Source organism: Apus apus, chromosome 10 (genome assembly GCF_020740795.1).
Source record: "Apus apus isolate bApuApu2 chromosome 10, bApuApu2.pri.cur, whole genome shotgun sequence".
In the NCBI taxonomy this organism is placed as follows: domain Eukaryota; kingdom Metazoa; phylum Chordata; class Aves; order Apodiformes; family Apodidae; genus Apus; species Apus apus.
In genome coordinates this window covers 4,156,985-4,176,810 of record NC_067291.1, presented here as the reverse complement: position 1 = coordinate 4,176,810, position 19,826 = coordinate 4,156,985, and the positions used below count along the sequence as shown (strand labels likewise).

Here is a 19,826-nt window from a genome sequence, read left to right as displayed (position 1 = left end):
GCTGCCCTGTTTATGTATTTGCATAATATGTTTCCCGTGTTCATTTAATCCCAGACACAACTTGCAGATCAGGTTTCTGACCCATTAGCCTCCTTGTTATCTCTTAAAGGGACATGGTTGTGCTAATGTTTCCCTCACCTGGACTGAAGTGCCAAGGACTTAAAAAAATTCTTTTTAGTCTTTCTTTTTGTGATTGTGTTTCTGTAAAAAAAAAAACAGATTTAGTGAGCTTATGCATGATCATCTAAAAATGAGATTAGGGCCATTAGTTTATATTCTGCAGTCAGTGGAAATTACAGAAGGTAAACAGCTTTTATCTAGACAGTAATTTTTGAGTTCTTAGTTTACTCATAGAAGGTGTTAGTACAACTAAGGAAACTTGTATTTTCTTAATTTTTCTTGCGTGGTAATTCTTCAAATCCAGACAGGGCTTTTAAGCATAGGATGGAGTTCTGTAACCTGCTGAAACGGCCAGAACTAAGCATGAGTGTTCCCAGAGCAGTGCATACATTCACTGGCCTGCTGCCATTTTAGCAGCAAAGGAGGCCAGAAAAGACCAGGCCTTGGAGGTAGCAGAGTTGCTAAAAATAGAAAGTGTATAGAGAGGACAATGTTGTGCAAACCCATATAAGGGACCCTCCCCAGAGCACAGAATTTGTTCTGTACAATTGCTGTTAAAAGCATATTGTAGAATTGCTGTGTGCTAGAATGTATATTATTAATTTGTGATAATATCAGCTTCGTATGTAGGAAGCAATCTGTCAGCAGTTTACCTTTAAGGTGTGTGGGCTCAGCAAATTTAAAAAAACAGTTTGGTAGTAATGCTGTTATTTCTAGTAGTAGTGCTGAATGCTGCTGTGTTGCAAGGGAGTTGGTTTTAAAAACCTGTGTATTAAAAGGGAAATAGAAGGAGCTTGTCTTGTTTTTAAGTAAATCTTGAATTTGTTTCAAGGACCCTGACATTTAGTCATGTATTTGGTTTTATTCCTCCATGTTGGGGAAAGTGCTAACTTGTAATTTTTCTGTATGGATGTAACTGGTATGTGAGATCAGACTAAAAATAAGATTAACATGAACTTTAGGATGTGGGAGCAGGTATTAAATCACCTTTCAGGAATAAGTTGGCTTACAGGCTTTCAGTGAGCTTGCCTGTGCTTTCATTCCCTGTTTATAAATGTTAGTAGCTACACAACTAGGGTAAGGGTGTAATTGTGCTGGTGCACCTGGGGGTGTGGACATGCTTGTTCTTGGTATTGGTGTTAAGGAGGAGTCAGACTGTACTGTATCCACCTGCACCATGTTTATTTCTTGCCAAAGCTGGCCTGGGTAGTTTGCTAGGATGGTTGTCCTTGATGTATGGTGTATGTAGCGTGGTACATGCGAGAATACTTAACTAGGTAGTTGTAGGTGTCCAGTAAAGCTGAATAGGACTACTTAAAACGTGGCTGAAAAATAAGCACATTTACAGATTTCTTCCCCCTCTCAAACTAACTAGGTCTGTGGAAATATTTGGGGGAAAAAAATGCTTTACTGGCAATAACTTGTCTTAATTTCTAGATCTTGCGTAATTATCCATAACTGCTGTGTGCAGTGTTTGGAAATCTTGAGAGTCATACCAATTTCTCAGAAGCAAAAATCAACAGAGATCTTGGACAGACTGGTCTTACAGTCTCCTTTCAGTGGGGAGGGCCTTTATTTTCTCAACTCTGTAGTCTGTTCAAGAATTCAGTGTTTGAATTAACTGTCCATATTGTTGCCTTTGAACTACATGGCAGATTTATGCAACAAAGTATATTGTCAATTCCAGTTGTGCCTGAAGTTGATAGCTTTGTTAACTTACCAAGCACACCTCTGCTCCAACGGAGGAGTAACCTAAGGCAACAAGAATGTATTCTGCATTTGAGTCAGTCCTGTGCCAAAGGCAAAGGAGAGAAATAGCTATGGTAGTTTTCTTCACAGGAAGTGTTCAGATCTCGGCCAGAATCTGATGCTGCAGTTTGATGCATCACAGTAAGTGCAGGGCTGACAAACACTGCTCAGGGCTGAGTTACCTTTGTGGGATGTGGAGGAAGGGAAGTTGTGACAAGTCTCTGCTTCCTTTTTATCACAGTCCTCTCACAAGAGCTGGTGCAAATGGTGTTAAGTCTATTTTTACCTTCCTGTTTCTCATGCCAGAATGGGGTTATCTGGTTCTTGAGGGAGCTCTTGGCCAACCCTGCAGGAGCACTGTGAGATGTCACTGTCACCTGCAGCCCCTCTGCACAGCAGGAAGGCTGCTGCTCCTGTGGGAGAGACTTGAGGAACCTGCTCAGAATTCTTGGTTTACTGACATGCAGGTGTGCATTCTGCTGAGCTGGGCTTCCTTACTGACTGCAGCACTTCTGTTTCTTGGTTCTGAGAGATTTTTGTCCTTCTTTCCTTCCCCTGTCCTTTCTGCTACCCCTCCCCTGTATACAGACATTGTCTTTCCTTCACAAATGGAAGAAGGAGCATGGATTAGAGGGTTCACATTACTCTGGGGCCTCTGTTCCCCCTTTTTATTAGGGCAAGAAATGCAAGGGATTTTAAATACAGCAAAGCGGCAGAAGTAATGCCATCTGGGACCAGTGTTCTCCTTGTGATGGTTTTCTTTGCTACTCTCTCCATTTGTTGCTTAAAATTGACATGTGCTTTGTGGTTTTACTCAGGAAAATAGGGAAATATGATGTGGGTTTTGTTTCAGTATTCCCTAAAAGACCGTCCTCCCCTCCTTTAGACACAGTCTGTAACCTTTGCCTTTGTGCACTACGTGAGGCGTTACAAGCCCACATCTTGAATATTAAATGATAATGAATGCACTTGCTTCTTGGGAAATGTGAGACCTTTGTAGAACATGACAGAATTTTAGACTTCAGTCTAAACTTTTTGCTTCTGCTGAGAGGCCATTTTGATTTGGCTTCACTTTACATTTGCTTTGAGAGATTGTGGGGGGTTCAGCTTCTCTCTCTTTTTCCGAGCCAGTTACTTTTGCTCACCCTGAAAAAGCTCAAAATACCAGCTGAAGTTTTGGAAGAGTTTCTGTGTATATAAAAGCCACACGAGAGACTGAGTGGTATTTGTGGTTAAAGCACAAAGTGGGAGTTGCCACAGACTTCTGGGATGACTTTGGACAAATCGTGGAATATCTTACTTCATCTTCCCTGGTGTTTTTCTGCAGCAGAAACTTGTACATTAGTTTATCTGTACATTGTACATTGTTTATCTGTTCAGCACCTCAGGTTTTAATAAAAGCTTTACAATATTAAAATAAATCCATTTATGATATACATTAGTAAAACCTTTGTATTCTGTTTACCTGATGTCAGCTGATCTTTTCTGATAAATTTTCTATGGATTGGCTACTAATACTACTTTTGGTTACACCTTGTGTTTCAGTTTTTGTTGAACTGGAAATACTGCATTGAGAAAGCAGCACATCATGCTTCTGATTTCTAATAAAAACCTGAGCTAGAAGAAACATGTAATAAGATACTGCCTCTACCTTCTTTTGCTATAGAGTAGTTTTCAGAGAGAACCAAGCTCAGTGTGTAGGTGTTGTGTTCCCCTGTTCCCCTCAATAATCTTCCACTGAATCATTCTGGTGCTTTCCACATGTAGGCTTGCCTGACTGTTTTGCAGTACTTCATTGAAATTCTCTGCACATTCTGAGAAATGTTTTTCTTCCAGTTATCGCTGTGATGATTTTGTAGTCAATGATACCAAGCTGGGCCTGGTACAGAAGGTCAGAGAGCACCTACAGAACTTGGAAAAGTAAGTAGTTTGTTTACCTTCAGACTGCTCTGGATGGACTTATTGCATAATTGAAGTGGTATTTCTGTTTTATGTATATGTACATATTTAATATATATTTTGGTCCTTTGTGTGCAACTGTGTGTGTTTAAATAACCTTTTCATCACTGAGAAGCAGAGATGCAGAACAAATGCTTTTGTCTGGTCTTGTATGTTCTTGTTCTTATACAGTGAATCTTGTAGAAGTAGCATATGGTGATACAGGAGTTCAGATATCAATTAACTTTCTTGCTACCTAGCCAACAATTTTATTTTTTTATATACAAATGGGAGATAATTTGCAGAACAGGATCGTAGTTTTGTCAAAAACACAGTAAGTTTCTGGAGTAGAGAAATTTAAGCAAACACGCAGGTGGAAGTAGTCTTCATATTAATTGCAGATTGATTAAAAAGATTTAAGAAGGCTTATGAACTTGGAATTGTAAAGGAGACATGTTTTTCCTCTGCTATTTCTGTCTCCAGTCCACTGAAAAGTGGATACTGGTCTTTGTGATGCAGCTGCTGCAGCCGGTGCTAGATAGCAAATAGTCTTCTCACAGTTTGCTTGGAAATCTGTAATACTAAGTGGAAGTACGTCTGCATACAGCACTTCCAAGTACATTTGAATCTTCCAGAGCTCAAATAGGACTCCTGTTAAGAAATTGCTGTGATTTGGGGAAGTCTCTACTTTAGTTAACTGTCACTTACTCTGTCAGTAATAACATTTTCATTATTATTCATTCTGGTTTTGATGGTCTTGTCAGGTATGTAATGAGAGGTAAAGGTGTTTAAGCATAATGAGAAGTGCACATTAGTATTTCAGAAATGTCCAGGAGGTCTAGCTCTTTGAGAAGTAAATGGTACCATGCAGGCTTCTGTTGGATGTAATGACAGTTTTTTAAAGTTTGGAGGGGGTTTTTTAATTAAAAATTTAAAAAAAACCCCTAAAGTATGGAACAAGTTATAGTTTTGCTATTAGACTGTAGAGGTCACAAACTGGTAGAATTGGGGGCCCAGTAATTTCCAGTGATGTGGAAAAGAGTAACTAATTGTTCTTTTAACTTAGTATTGCACAAATGTTGTAACCTGTATTTTTTAAGTGGTACATAAGCACTTGCACTTGGGTTATTTTTGATTTTTGGTAACTGTCTTGATTTTTGAAGTTGTTTTTCTAAAGGTGTAGATGATTCTTCTGACAGAAGTATTTTATGAAAAGTCTGTATTAAGATTCCTTTGAATAAGGATGAAAAGTGGCATGCTGGTAAGGCCACTATTCAGGGTGCATGCATAACTTGATGCACTTAACTCAGACTTTAGTGTTGAAAACAGGATGTGGGTCTTTACTCTGAGGGAGATGCAGTCTGTTCCAAGACTATGAAAAGCTTATGTTGCAATCAGGAAGCTCTTTGCTGTCTTAATTACAACTGATAGCAGATGTAATCACTGTGTTAAACATTACCATGATTGTTGTCCATTTCACACAATGTTTTCTTTTATGGTAAGTAACCTCTTTTAATGTCTTTCCAACAGTTCAGCCTTCACATCAGACAGACATAGGAAAAGAAAACTATTGGAAAACTCATCTCTGAACAGCAAGTTATTAAAAGTAAATGTAAGTATGACAGATTCAGTACAGTGAGTTTAAGGGGTGTTTCTAAACCTGTTGAGGCTTACAGTTGGCCTAGGCTTGAAACTCTTAGAATCACTACCCAAATTCCACTGGGTGCACTTTGGCTTTCTCATCCTGACCACAGACCTAGAAGAGCCTCTTCTCACAGAAGGATGTTTGATATTCTGCTGCATTTCTGTTGACCTAGACTTTGAGCTTCCCTGTCCTTGTCAAGATGGAGCTTCAGGGCAGTTTGAGCTTGGTGGGGCCAGCAAAATTGGAAGGAACTAGTAACTCTTGGGATTAAAGCAGGCCCAGACACAATACTTTTCTGAGCAGACAAGGGTTTGTTTTTCTTTTTTTCCTTACAGTACAGAAGGCAGAGAAGCAGGTGCTCTGTCTTTTTCTGGGGGGATAAGAATAATTGTTAGGAAAAAGTAAAAAAATAACCATTTAAAAAAGCTTAGTAGAACTTGCTTTCAAAAGCAACTGTGGACTATTCTGAAAGCTTTTCTCACTCTCATCTTCATGCTATTGTAAGTTCACATGTGCAGAATAGCAGTCAGGAGAGGACAATCTAGCTCTTGCTATATAGCTGAAGGGCTACATAGTTTCTTCAAGACAAAGAGTGCCCCAAACCGAATGTCTTACTGTTCCACAGTTTGACTTGAGGGAGTTTCTAATCTTCATCATTTCTCCCAGATGTTAGGGAGGGAGAGGGGAGATGCCATCTCAGCTGTATGCAACTGCTGCCTTTTCACCTTGGCCAGAAGGAGTGGTAGAGCAGAGCTGTTCCTCCTTGCCCCTCAGGGCTGCAGGACAGCAGTGTAGTCCAAGGGAGCTGAAGTAATAGCTGTCCTCAGCCATGAGGAACAATTACCTGAAGACAAAGAGAAGTAGTTCTTGGGAGGAGTATCAATGGGAACAGGAGGTGGGGGCAGGAGCAAAGCAATCAGTTGCTGTTTTGCAAAGTCTGTAGGGTTTTAGGTACTTGAAAAATGCACTACCTACAGCCAGCTTGGTGGGGAGAAAAGGAGGAGCCCTGGTCAATCTGTCCTTAACATAACCGTTCTCCTTTCCAGGGAAGCACCACTGCCCTCTGTGCCACAGGCCTGCGGAACCTGGGGAATACGTGTTTCATGAATGCAATCCTTCAGTCACTCAGGTACCTCCCAAGTTTGCCCTACCTCCTTCTGTCATGGCAGCTCTTAGTCAAAGCATAGCCAGAATGGAATTATTTCAGGTACTTGGGATGATAATGACATCTACAGATCTGCTCAGGCATTTACAGATCAGTATTTGTTACAGTATTTCTTGTGTCTTGAGCTGTTGGTGATTGCCATCCTCTGACACTGCATGAAGTTGTGTTTATGCATGGCAAAGAACAGGCTCCAGAACACATAATATTCTCTTTGTTCTCTGCCCCTTAAGGATTTAATTAATTTTTCCTTTTTCCACAGTAACATTCAACAGTTTTGCTGTTACTTCAAAGAGCTGCCCGCTGTGGAGCTGAGGAATGGGAAGACGGCCGGCAGGCGAACTTACCATACCAGGAGCCAGGGGGATAACAACGTGTAAGCCGCATGTTCCTTGTTGGCACTGATCTTTACAGAAAACAGCAAATGCTTGAGCAGCAGAGCCCCTGTGTGCTTTCAGTGCTGCAGAACCGTAGAAAAATTATTCATGGGGGACGGAGTCACAGAAAAGGAAACCTGTGTCACTTGCAGTTTGTGTATATGGGCCTGATGCTGCAGAGGGAAGCAGTCAGATACATCAGAAGGAACTGGAATGTCACTGCAGTTAATGTCAGATTAAGACGTGCTAGTTCAATGTACTCCAGATATTATGTTACATAATTACAGCTAAAATACAGTCATGGGAACATGTCTGCAACTGAACATAAAAAAAAAAAGATGACTAAGTGGTTCACAATTTGTAGCTTGAGCAAGTGTTAAAGGAATTACGTTAGCAGAGTTTACAGTAAAATGGTAAAAGATGGATAGATTTCCAGGTGAGTCCTCAACATCTGGCATTTTCCTCACCTATCCAGTGTTGTATGTAGGCATAAAATCTTTGAAGTACTGGGAAGGACATTTACCAGTCATTACAATTGTAACCAAAGTAACATCTGATCTTTGTACTGTTGAGCTAGTAAAGCTGTGAGGGTTCTAACACAGTGTTGCAGTCACCAACTCCTACTTTCTTTCCAGTTCATTGGTGGAAGAATTCAGAAAGACACTCTGTGCTTTGTGGCAAGGAAGCCAAACTGCATTCAGTCCTGAGTCTTTATTTTACGTTGTTTGGAAAATCATGCCAAATTTTAGGTAAGTCTTGTAGAATAAGAGCAGTAATCCTGATTGCAGCCTTGTATTGCTGGTGTCCTACTCTCTGCAGCTTTCCCCTATGCCCACAGATACATTGAAAAGGATCTTCACTTGATGGACAGTTTTGTGTTCATGGGTAGTGCTTTTTTTCCCCCACCAACCCTTCTACCACACGCTACATGTAGCAGTGTTGGAGAGGACAAACATCTCAAATACTAGAATAGTAGTAGTTGTAACTGAGCCAGTGGTCCAGAGGGCAGAAGAGTAAAGATAATGAGTGGTAGGTAAGTGCCAAGTGCGTGGTATTAACAGAACTCAAGCTTGGCTGCCATACGAAAGTGACGTAGTCAGATTAAAAAAGGTACAGCACCTACAGGCCTAAATGCAAACATACTGGCTGAAACTTCCTTGATTCTCTCAAAAGGCTGTAGTCACCAGCTGGCCATGAAATAAGGGCTGTAAGAAAGTAGGCATTTTGTGCCCATGCTGACAAAAAAGATGATAAAAAGAAAGGAAAAAGAAGGTTACCCAAGTAAATCGAAGTATCGTTCCTCTCCAAGGTCTCCCTGTCCTGGCCCCTGAACATCTTTCAAAGGAGCACTGAAACCTGTTAGGATATATTGTGCTGAAGGTAAGTTGCTCCGTGTTCTCAGGTAGTAAAGATGTTCTGTTCTCTGTTACATCTCCAGCAGTGCTGAAAAGATGCTGTGAACACATCTGCTCAATGAGTAACCACAATAGCACAAATCTATTTATTCTGTTCTTTACACTGCCAAATATGTTTCACTTGGCTTATGAGAATCAAGGAAGTTTAATACCAGTAGTTGCAAGCAGCGACCAAAACGTTGTAGGCAAATTAATATCATCCATAATGTCCTTGACCAGTTTCCCTATTCAGTCTTCACTATAATTCTTGTTAGACTAAGTGAGAAACCAGTTCATTAAAGTTCCTCAAGCAAATTTTCAGCACTGTGGGTTCTATCACAGCTTTTAAAAGGAAAAGTGCTGCTTGTTGGGGTTCTCCCTCTCCCCTTTTTTATTCCCAGTGAGCTGGGAATAAGAGAACTTATTAAATCACACAGAGAATAGAGTCAGCTGCTCTGTAGATTTCCACTCTTACATGGTCCAGGAAGAAAATGTGAATTTGTTCAGTGCTTAATTGTACCTTGTAAAAGCGAGTGCTGCTGCAGTTCTGGTTGTACCTCGTGTGCTTCTTGTGAGATTGGGAGGAGAAGGTGGCTGGTGGTGTGAAAGGAAGCTGGAGCAAGTAGCATGTTATAGCAAGCCAGCTCCTGTGGCTTGGTCTTATGAAGCCTGAAGTGATGGGGCAAGGGGAGGAAACATGGTTGGAACCCTGGTTTAATTGTTTTAGCCCAAAGAGATGGCAGCTGTTAAAGGCACCCTGTGCCTGCCTCCAAGGATTGCAAGTGCTGTTCTTGGAGAGGTTACAGAAAAGCTGTTGCTGCTGCACTCCAGGGCCCTCTGTCTCATACTGCATCTAGGGAGTAGAGCATCCTGTGTGGTTATTGTGAGCACAGCTGGAGTGCCTCTGAGCTCCAGTGCTGCTGTGCCAGTCCTGCTGCTCTCATGCTGCTGCGTGCCAGGAGTGCTGTAGCCTCATCCTGAGTTGCAGGATGTGCATTTTGCTGCTGTATGGATGGTGTGCTCTGCTTTCCTAGTAGCTGTCCCTGCTTATACCCTGTCCTGGTGTGGGTAGGAAATGGAGCATCAGAGGAGAGGGCTGGAACTGAATTGCTTCATGTGGATGGAGATGAGTTTTATTGCACAAGCTGACTATCAGAGAAACTGGGCTTTTTGGTCATAATTTAGCAGTGAGTCATCCATATCATCATGTTCTTTGAAATATCTGTATGTATACTTAATGCTTTTTAACAAACAGTAAGGCTCTCTAATCTATAATTAACATATTTGTATGCAAGTATAAACACATGCACCAGGAGCACAACCAACAGCGGGGAATGATTCCAAAAGTTATTTAGTAAATTGATTGCAGAGCAAGGATGCTATATACATCAGAGCTCTTCTATGAGGAATTTAATGTTGAAAAGGTGTCTGAAGAAAAGACTTGCCGTAAGTTTCATCTTCAGCTGTTTATGAAGATTGCCTGTATGTTTATTGTATTGACGATACCCACATTAACTAAACTTAATGTTATCTCAGCAACTTCAAAATTATCCTACAGTGTGTACAGTTAATATGCAGCTTTGTAGCCGAGTTCTGTTTTTTTTATAGTAATGTGTAATTATTTGCCAACTCTGGGAGAAGTCCTCGTTTTGGCTGTACAGGACTGTGGCCTGTTGAAGCACAGCAGTGTTTCTGTGTGCCAGTTTTTCTGCTGTAAAAGGTAGTGTTGCTGATGTTGTTCAGGGTGTTGTAAGGTCTACATACAAACTGTGATTTCTTAGGAACTGCTGGCTGGGGAGAAAATGTTACTGCAACTCCTCAAGATGAAAGGGCTTTATTTCATTTTTATTTTGTTACCTTGCAACAATACATAGGACAACTAGATCACTGAGCACATCATCCTCATGGTGCATACTTGTGTTGCATTGAGTCTGTTCTCATTTATCTCTGAATCTCATTTATCTCTGGGTATTGTGCCATGAGTCTTCAGGACATTTTCCCTCCCCTGAGCCTTAGCATAAAAACCCATGTATGTAGTTCTTCCTCAGCCATTATTCCTATGTGAGTTACTGCCAGTACTTACATAGAATAGTGAGGAAGAAAAGGAGCAGGCAAGGCATGACAAAGCTGCTTAAAGAAGGGACAAGAGGGAAAGATATCTATCTCTACTATGTAGGGCTTTTTATAACTATAGGCCTAGTACATAATTATGTCAGTGTTGCACAAAGCTTTCACTGTTTCACTAGATGTGCTTTCCAGCTGCATCTCAGTATACATCTTATGGCAAACAAATAGCAGCTGATTGTTAAATCTGATGTATGATTTATCTTAAATAACTGTAAAGGCCTACTTTACCCTGATAGCTTCTCTGTTTGTCTGAATTAGGTTTTTTTTTAGTGGTGAAATAACAATGGTGACTCTTTGAGCAGCACTGCTGCTGATGCCATGACACTTCTGAGGCTGGAGCCCTATCATACTAAATCCAAATGCTCAGGAGATGCTCTGGGTATCCCACAGTTAACCTCCCTCTCCCAGCAGTGTGTGGGTTATGCAGGGGAGGTATGCAATTCTGAGCATGGCTGTAGATCTCACCCTAGACGAGGAAAGAACTCTGTCTTTCATCCTAATTATCTCAGAATCCATATTGTTGCCAAAAGATGCATTTGGAAAACAAAACCAAAGCTTAAATTCCTGGCTTTAGTGGGAAGGGGAACAAACAGGCAAGAAGACACCTGGAACTGCCAAAGTGAGTGGGATCAGTGGCTGAATGAAAGCCAGAAATACTGAGTCCCCCATGAACAGTACGTTTTGTGGTGTCTCTTTTTGAATCTTACCAGGCTTGAGATGTCAGTGTATTGACCATCATTTATAGTAGTTCCAATTAGGGATTAACCTAATTAATAACAATTCTGCAGAGGTACTAATACTATATAGTTAATAATAATGAAAAAGGAGACATGCTTTGCACAAGTGAGGGGAAGTCACTGCTACTAATTGTGTATTTTTAAGTAATGAGTGTAATGAGTCCTGGGATGTTACTAGCAGAGAGTGAGTTTGCTGAGGCTGATTAATGTTAACTGAATAGGTGAGCAAATGTGAAGTCTGTGCTGCTTCTCCTTGTTTTCTAAAAGGTGTCTTTCTAGCTAAAATGGGTATTTTAAAATGTTGCTCCATCCTCAGAAAGAGAGGCACAGGGAGAGAGGGAGCTGCAAAGGATGAAAATAATTTAGTTTGTTGAGACATAGCTGGATGAAATCTCCAAAGGCTGCATGGAAAACATTTTTGGTACAAAATATGCATGTGTCTGTGAAGTCTGCTCAGGATTACTAAACAAGCCAAGGTTCTTCCATGTGACCCTGGTCCTCTCTGTCCCCATTAAAACAACCTGTATATCTTATGATTTTTGTCTGTTGTTTCCTTTTCTCTTAAGGGGATATCAGCAACAAGATGCCCATGAGTTCATGCGTTACCTTTTGGACCATCTACACCTGGAACTCCAGGGTGGCTTCAATGGTGTTTCACGTGCAGTAATTCTACAAGAAAATTCTAACCTGTCTGCAAGCAACAAATGTTGCATGTAAGAAGTGCTTTTTCATTTCTTCAAAACTTTAATGCATTTGTATGGGTCTATGTGTGGTCAAATCTGGAATTTCAAATTCATGGTTCCTTGTTTTAGGTCTCTTTAGTGCCTGTGTTAAGAATTACAAAACTGCAGGTTATAAAGGATTAGCATCCTACAGGATGTGCTTCCTTTCAAAAGGATCAGCATTTTTCATAGTTCTGAGTGGGCATACAGGCTATGTTGTAAACACATTTGAATTTGTTAAGTCTTACACCAATAAAAATAATTATAGGAAAAAAGCAAATCTGTTCTACACCCATATAGAATTCTTTGTTCAGACAATCAGTGTGACAGGTGGCGTGAGTGATAAAGGAGCAAAAAAGATGGGCAAGTAGGTTTAAATTGTCAGCAGCCCACCTGAATGGGCAAATGAGCTGTACAGTTACAGTCTGAAGTCAGTTTTCCTGCAGACCATCTTGCTGTGTTTGCATGTAACTTGACACAGGTAAAGGTGTTGCTTTTTTTCCTGGTAATTTTGCTTTTCCAGTTCTTCTGTGTCTTGAAACAGAGGTAGTCCATGTGCTTGACTCCTGTGTCTGTACTTCTCAACATAGTGTTGTTTCATTCTGTCCAGGTGTGTTTTCTCCCTGATTTAAACTGTCACAGAGAGAAAACGCTTCCAAGTTTGCTTCAGAAGGAATGTTAAGTCAGTTCAGCTTGCACATTTGGGCCCTAAGTCCTTGGCTTCTCTATGGAGAGGTGAGGGAATTTTGCCTTCCTATAACCATTAGGTCATAGTAAGCCAGTCTTAGAGATGCAGGATTTTATAGATGCTTCATTAGGGAAAGCCAGGAGTTCAGATTGTGCTCTTTACCACGTTTAGATTGCTTTGCTGATGCTTAAAAATCCCACCAAAAAATCCTAAAATGTTGTTAGAATTGAAGTGTATTTGAAAACTAAACCAGTTTTATCAACATTTTGAATGTCAAAACCCAATTTCATTTATCTGCTGTAAATTTGTCTTGAGAATGGCTGTTCAAATGCAGGGTGAGGTGGAGTCAGCTGTCTCTGTCAGGGGCAGATCAAGGTCACACACACTTAAATGCCTGGAGTGCAGTAATACGTAGGCTGTACATGCTCTCCTGAGCACTGGTTTATTCAGGTAGCCACTTCCTTCTGCTTAACAAGAAGCACTGAAATTAAATAAAGATGTAGGTAGGTGCAGTGCAGATACGAACAAAGGTTTCTGCAGACTTGTGGTGTGAGAGCTGCAAGCACAAACTAGCAGGTTGAGAAGTTGTAAAATAATATAATTTAACAATGTTCTAGTTTGTTTTTTAATTGAACTATGAGAAGTAAATCCATCACATAATCTGCTAAAAGGATGGAGAGTGAAAGCATAGAGAACAGTGATGATGATGAATGTTTATAATAGATTAATGCAACCTAAGCTGTCTTTGGAAGTGAAGTGCAGAGCTATGCTTTAAGAAGTCAAAATTACTTGGAACAAAGGGTATAGAATGAAAAAAGTATGCTTGACCTACCTAAGAAAGAACTTTTGTTTCAGAAACGGCCTTAATTAGAGAGTTAACACCCTGGGAGCATCAGCTCTCTGCTGCAGAACCACAATAAACCTTTCAACACTGACCCTTTGAGTATCTGCTTATCCTGCAGATGTGGGTCACACTTTCTTCAGGTACATAATACAGCAAAAGTATTACAGCTGCTCAGTACTTGCACTCTGCAATTCTGGGGTGGAGTGCCTGGTGGATGGACTCAGCCACTGTTTGTTAGTGACAGAACCTCTCTGCCTAGCAGCTCCGAGTTGTCAGTGTGACAGGTATTAAAAAATGAAGCTCAGACATTCTGACTGACTTTTCTCTCTGATGTGGTTTGTCTAGAAATGGAGCGTCCACTGTCGTGACAGCAATATTTGGAGGCATTCTTCAAAATGAAGTCAACTGCCTAATATGTGGGACTGAATCTAGAAAGTTTGACCCATTCCTAGGTAAGGTGCCTTTTGCTTTTAACGAGGGACTTAATGCAGAAAAATAAATCCGAAGCTTGATATATTTAGATGTCACATAAGTGAACCAGAGCTTTAGCTGGGAAAAATTAGGCATTGTTTTATTCAGCCCTAATTTTCTTTAAATATCTGTTTTCTAGACCTTTCGCTAGATATTCCAAGTCAGTTCAGAAATAAACGTACTAAAAATCAAGAAAATGGACCAATGTGCACACTACGAGGTAAGAATGCTTGGATAATGAAATCATTACCAGGACTAGGAGTATGTATTCTTCAGAGTATCTACGTCAGAGGAGCCAGGCTTTCACCTAGGGTGTGAGTTGGTGTCACGTGCCATCTAATTTTCTGAGATTTTGTGGTAGAAGAAGGTGCTAGAATATTTCTCCATACAGTTTTTACCCAGTTACTGGATCAACTAGTTCTGAGAAGGGCTTCAGGAGGTCAGGTCAATATCAGGAGGGTTCCAGCAGAGGTTTTTCTTTGAGGTCAGAGTATTTCTAATGAATTCCAGTCTTTCTAGCCAGCACTCAGCTGCATTGTTGCCTGGTGGCATTTGCTCAGGCTCTGTGCCTAGACATACATGCCCCCTGTGCACAGGAAGGCTGGGTGTTGGGGGGTCCTGCTCTTTAAGCAACAAATACAGTCCTGGGCAGTACTGGTGTTACTGACCTTGTTTTAAAGGATGTTAGTTTTTAGAGATTTATTATTATACTTGCTGGAAATTGTGAAATATTAATCAAACCCCCTTATTTTCTCTGTTCACTTTGGATCTAAATCCAAATTGTGTTTAGAAGTTGAATATTCTTTGTTAGAAAATGACTTCATTTCTATTGAAAATAGCGTGCTGAATGTTGGACAGCATCTTGTTTGAAAGATGGATGTTTTGTGAATGCCTTTTCCTCTTGAACTGCTTATAGGTGTATTTTCTGGAACAAGGAATGCTGCACATTACAACATGTTATTGAAACATTATTGCAGCATTTTTTTTGCACCAATGACAGCAGCAGATAGGCACATCTCTCTGTAGTGCTTTGTTTATTGCATTTCATGTTAAAGAAAATAGTCACTTGTTGTCATCTTGAATCAGGTTTCTTTGTTTGGGTGTTTTGTGTTATTTTTTTTGGTATCTTGTTCTTTTTTAGATTGTCTTCGCAGTTTTACAGACCTAGAAGAACTTGATGAGACAGAGCTGTACATGTGTCACAAATGCAAAAAGAAACAGAAGTCCACCAAAAAATTCTGGATTCAGAAATTACCAAAGGTTTGTATAAGCATGAAAAGCACAAGTGACAATATGTCAGAGGAAATGGCACCTCCACCACTAGCAGCCCAGCACCCTCCTGCAGGCTGCTGCCCACGTCTGGCACCAAACACGTCCTTTACTCCTGCAGGTGCTATGCTTACACTTGAAACGATTCCACTGGACAGCATATCTGAGGAACAAAGTTGATACCTATGTTGAGTTTCCCTTACGAGGCCTAGACATGAAATGCTACTTGTTAGAGGTATGAAGACCCACCAGTACTTGATGTAGAAATGTGTTCCATTATAGGTGTCTGTATTACAACTTACAAGTTTCCTGTCTTTTCAACCACAGCCTGAGAACAGTGGCCCGGAAAGCTGCCTGTACGACCTTGCGGCTGTTGTTGTGCATCACGGCTCAGGGTGAGTACATGGCAGTCTTGACAGAGACTTTCTCCCCACTGAAGTACATGCAGAGGTACTTAAGGTTTGTTAGTTTGTTTTCCTGTCCCTAGTGAATGTCTGTATTTTAACTGGTGGAAATAAGCAGTAATTTATCAATTCATGTGGAATGAAGCTGCATTAACTTCAGATAGATCTATACAGCTACTCCTGTGAATGCCCACTGGCAGTCTTCAAGGGTAATGACTGTTGTAAGGCAGAAAGAATATAGTCTAATTCCTCTAGGAATAGAAAGGGCTAAAGCAGCAGAGTCAATCAAGGGGCCTTCCAGAAGGTAATGCTCTATTTTGAATCGTTAGTTCAAAGCCAGAAGTTGTGGGTTTTTTTGTGCTTAACAAAGCTGGTCATGACACAGATGGATTTAGATGGTTGGTGCTAGAACGTTTAAGTGAAGGCAGGCCTTATCCTCAGGTAGCAGGTTAATGACAGTGGATGGGCTTGTATTTCTGAGATGTTAGATTCAAGACATACAGCTGCAAAATGTGGATCTGCTTAAGATGAACTTGAAAAAGTTTCTTCTTGGTATTCTGGGATTAGTTTTGCTCTGAGTGCTTTTGATTATTCTGAGCCTGTGAAGAGATGTAAATGAGGAAAGGTTTCTGAAAATAGAGCACAGTGAAATTTTTATAGCTACTGCTTGTATAATAACAGATAGTGGACTTGATGTTTAGGTAGCTGAACATGGAAGTTCAGTGTTGCAGGAATCCTTGCTTGCACAGAAACTATGGGGTGCTAATAAGATCATGTACAAACCCCTTCAAACTCATCCCAGGAAGTGATTATTTTACATAACACAGAAGGTAGCACTGTGAGGCGCACAGAACAAGGAGGAGGGCTGCCAGTTCCTGCCACCCCTGGTTCCTGGCAGCCTCCTACCCGTAAGAGAGGAGGGCTCTGTCTCCTGACTGTCCTCTCTCCCCTGGCAGCGTTGGCTCTGGGCACTACACGGCATACGCGGCGCACGAGGGCCGCTGGTTCCACTTCAACGACAGCACTGTGACCCTGACCGACGAGGAGACCGTGGGCAAGGCCAAGGCCTACATCCTCTTCTACGTGGAGCGGCAAGCCAGGCCCGGGGCAGAGAAACTTTAATACCTCCTTCTCCATTCTCACGTATCAAGTCCACCGGACAAAACATTTCCATTTTTCCATAAATACTTGATCCAAGACTATTAATTTCATTGTGCACTTTTCAATTTCCTCTTGTGGGTTTTAGTTTTGTTGTGTCAATGGTAGCATTTGACTTACTGAACTTGGACACAAACTAACTTTTTTTTTTTTTTTTAGTTATACCAGAAAACCTCAGCAGATTTTGATTTGCTGCTTTAGTTGTGATAACTCAATTTTTATATATATAGTTTCATGAAATACTTAGTTATTTGACTTTTTTTTTTATATTAATGTTTTCAGTTCTCACTTTCTAAAGGCACATTTACATCAGAGAAGCTTTCTGTCCTCCTTAAAAGCAAGATAAATGTGCTTCTGATTATGAAGAGCAATACAAATTCATGCTGTTCTCACAGCTGTTACGTAGCTACAATTTAATCTCTTTAAATAAAAGAATTGTTTTCCTATTTTCCCTCATGCAAGAAAACTAAACAGTGACCTCTGAACAATCATTCTTTGTCTGCAGAAGAGAGGAGATGTGGCATCATTAAATAGACCAGGTAATTGCTGCTATACTGGTGTGTATTCAGGCTGCTGACATTCAGGAATATGTAAATAAACAGTTGGTTCAATTGTATCTATACTGCAGTTTAATTCAAGTATTCCTGACAATATGCTCTGCCCTCCCCCCTTTAAATTTTTTTAAAAAATCTTAAAATATATACATGCCTAGATTTTTGTTGAGATTTATGCTTTTTTTTAAATGAACCCAAATTGCCTTAGCCATCTCTTGGTGTAGACTGTCATCCTGAAATTTGATGATAAACACTTGACTGAAAACTTAACAGAGACTTCCTGGCAGTGGGACCCCCAACCCTACTTCCTGGTGGGAACTGGGAATACAGCCCCCAACTTTGGGTTATGTGACAACAGTCCTAGGTCTAAATACGGCTCCTGTCCACTAAATTCCTGTGGTTCATTTAACACAGCAAGGATGTGGGTGGTGTTCCAGAAGCTTGACATGACAGTTGTTACCAGTTCAAGGGGACACAGCACAGCCTGCCTGGGGAGAGGAGCCAGGGCTGCTCGTTGGCCAGACAGGCTGGGGGAGCTGCAGTAATGACACACTGGGGGATCTTTAGGTACAGGCTCCAAATTGACACTGGAGGCATGATGCAACCTCTAAAACTTAGATATGTAAAGCAGAAGGACTTCTGTTAATAAAAAATATAAACTAATTTTAGCTGCACTACCATGCTGGAGAGTGGAAGTCAGCTAGTAAGATTTAAAAAATGTGATGGGAAAATGAATAAGCCTGGAGTCCCAAAAAAATCTAAAATTTGACAAAAGCTCCATTTCAGTTCTCTACTCCCAGCCCATCTTTTTTAGCTAGATTCTGTGTGCCCAGCAAGGAACTGGACACTCCTAAATTATATAAAGTGTGGTTATAAGAGTAGAATTTACCAAATGTAGAGTCACAATCAACCAGCACCTTTTAGTTATGGTAACAGTAAGATACAGTAGTCTGAAAACACATAATAAATCAAAGTGTGATTACCCTTTAGTTCATGCTCCTGAAAGCCCTCTTAGTGCACAGTCAGGATTTCTCTACAGGCTGTACCCTGGTGCATGGGCAGGAAGCATCATTTCTTTGCTGTGGGTTACCTGCTGGCTGTACACTGACAAGCAGAAAAATCACAATCAGATTTTTTTTTTTTTTTTAATGTCATTTTTTTTTGGTAGCTTTTTCACAGCAGCTTAAACCAGGAAAGAGGGAAATTGGCTTAATATAAATCTGCAAAAGCATTCAGCATTGCTAATGGTGTATGAATATGTAAACTGTACGCTAGTTAAAACCTGTTGTGATTATTTGATACATTAAGTGACAATATATAACATTGTCTTCTTTTACTTAAATTGAACAATAAATAGAACTATTCATTGCTTTAAACTGTAGATAGTTTGTCACCTACCATTTCTTTGTTTCTTGCAGCCAGAGCCATTCTGCTAATGGGAATAGGTAGCCGTTACCATTTATACAGGCAGAAAAAGGTATTTGACAGCCTGCATTGGTGTGCAGAGCCAGTGAAGCATCCTGTCACCTTCTTGCCCTGAAGGTAATACTGCCCTCAGCTGGGGAGATGTAGATTCCATCTGTAGCTGTGTTTTTTGCCTGCATGCTACTTGGATCGGTTTGTTTTAGAATTTGAGAATACAAAGCTTAAAGTAGACAACCCACTATGGGCCAGAAGCAGTTTAACTTACAGCAACCACGTGCCTGAAGTGTTCTTGCAAAACAGTGATGTAAATGTGCCTTTCCATATTTTTAGAAACTTAAATTTGTAATTTTCAGCAACATTCACTTGTTTTTAAGCCGCTTCTACTTCTCCAGTTAATTATTTTGGGGGTCAGAGTCATGTTCTCACTTCAGTATTTCCTCTGAGTAACATTTGCTTTGTAACATTTTGGTCTTGGGCAGTGGTGCCCAGCATGGTCCACTGGAGACATGGCCATGGGATCACAGTGCAATCAGGTCAGTCCTGTTCTTGCAGCAGGTGGTGATAAGGACTCAGCCATATAGTTTGCTGGAACAAGTACATTGTAAATCCTTTCCTAATTTAACTTTCTGCCATTGCAAACCGAGATGGACAGTATGAACAGTTTTGTTGTGGCAACACAAGTATTTCTCTTCCTGGTGGAGAACTTTGCTTATCCACTGTATTCTATTCAGTGTGGTGTCAAAAAAAGTTTACTGAGCACTGAACCAGTAACATAAACTGCACCTGGCCTAGTATTACATTTTTAACCTTACTTGTATATCCTATATTTATCTACTAGCTGGGGGCGGGGGGAATATGGTATCTCATTTCATTTAAGCCAAATATTTCTTTTCTACTTACTGCTGGTCATAGTGCACACTAACTGGCAAGAATTTTTCTTCTTGTGACTGCTGTGCAAGCAACAGCTGCTCTTTACAGTTCAGCCTTTCATATTTTCACCAAAATTTGCCTGATCTAAGGTTGTCCTTTTGTTAGTAATTGT

General features: G+C 40.5%; 1 protein-coding gene across 5 annotated transcripts in view; it reads left to right on the top strand.

Moving 5' to 3' along the window:
• The window catches only part of USP3 (ubiquitin specific peptidase 3), a 41,842-nt gene extending 22,685 nt beyond the window's left edge, over nucleotides 1–19,157 (top strand). For 4 of the 5 annotated variants that reach the window (XM_051628458.1, XM_051628460.1, XM_051628461.1 and 1 more), the window contains exons 4-15: nucleotides 3,706–3,789; nucleotides 5,338–5,419; nucleotides 6,499–6,581; nucleotides 6,877–6,990; nucleotides 7,627–7,740; nucleotides 11,816–11,962; nucleotides 13,849–13,955; nucleotides 14,114–14,194; nucleotides 15,116–15,234; nucleotides 15,365–15,478; nucleotides 15,571–15,638; nucleotides 16,604–17,421. In XM_051628458.1, the coding sequence (XP_051484418.1) occupies nucleotides 3,706–3,789; nucleotides 5,338–5,419; nucleotides 6,499–6,581; nucleotides 6,877–6,990; nucleotides 7,627–7,740; nucleotides 11,816–11,962; nucleotides 13,849–13,955; nucleotides 14,114–14,194; nucleotides 15,116–15,234; nucleotides 15,365–15,478; nucleotides 15,571–15,638; nucleotides 16,604–16,769 (1,279 nt within the window). In that variant the 3' untranslated portion in view covers nucleotides 16,770–17,421. Of the gene's footprint in view, nucleotides 1–3,705; nucleotides 3,790–5,337; nucleotides 5,420–6,498; nucleotides 6,582–6,876; nucleotides 6,991–7,626; nucleotides 7,741–11,815; nucleotides 11,963–13,848; nucleotides 13,956–14,113; nucleotides 14,195–15,115; nucleotides 15,235–15,364; nucleotides 15,479–15,570; nucleotides 15,639–16,603; nucleotides 17,422–18,777 lie in introns of those variants that run through there. The other variant, XR_007890432.1, reaches the window with a different exon arrangement.
• The last annotated feature ends 669 nt before the right edge of the window (nucleotides 19,158–19,826 follow it).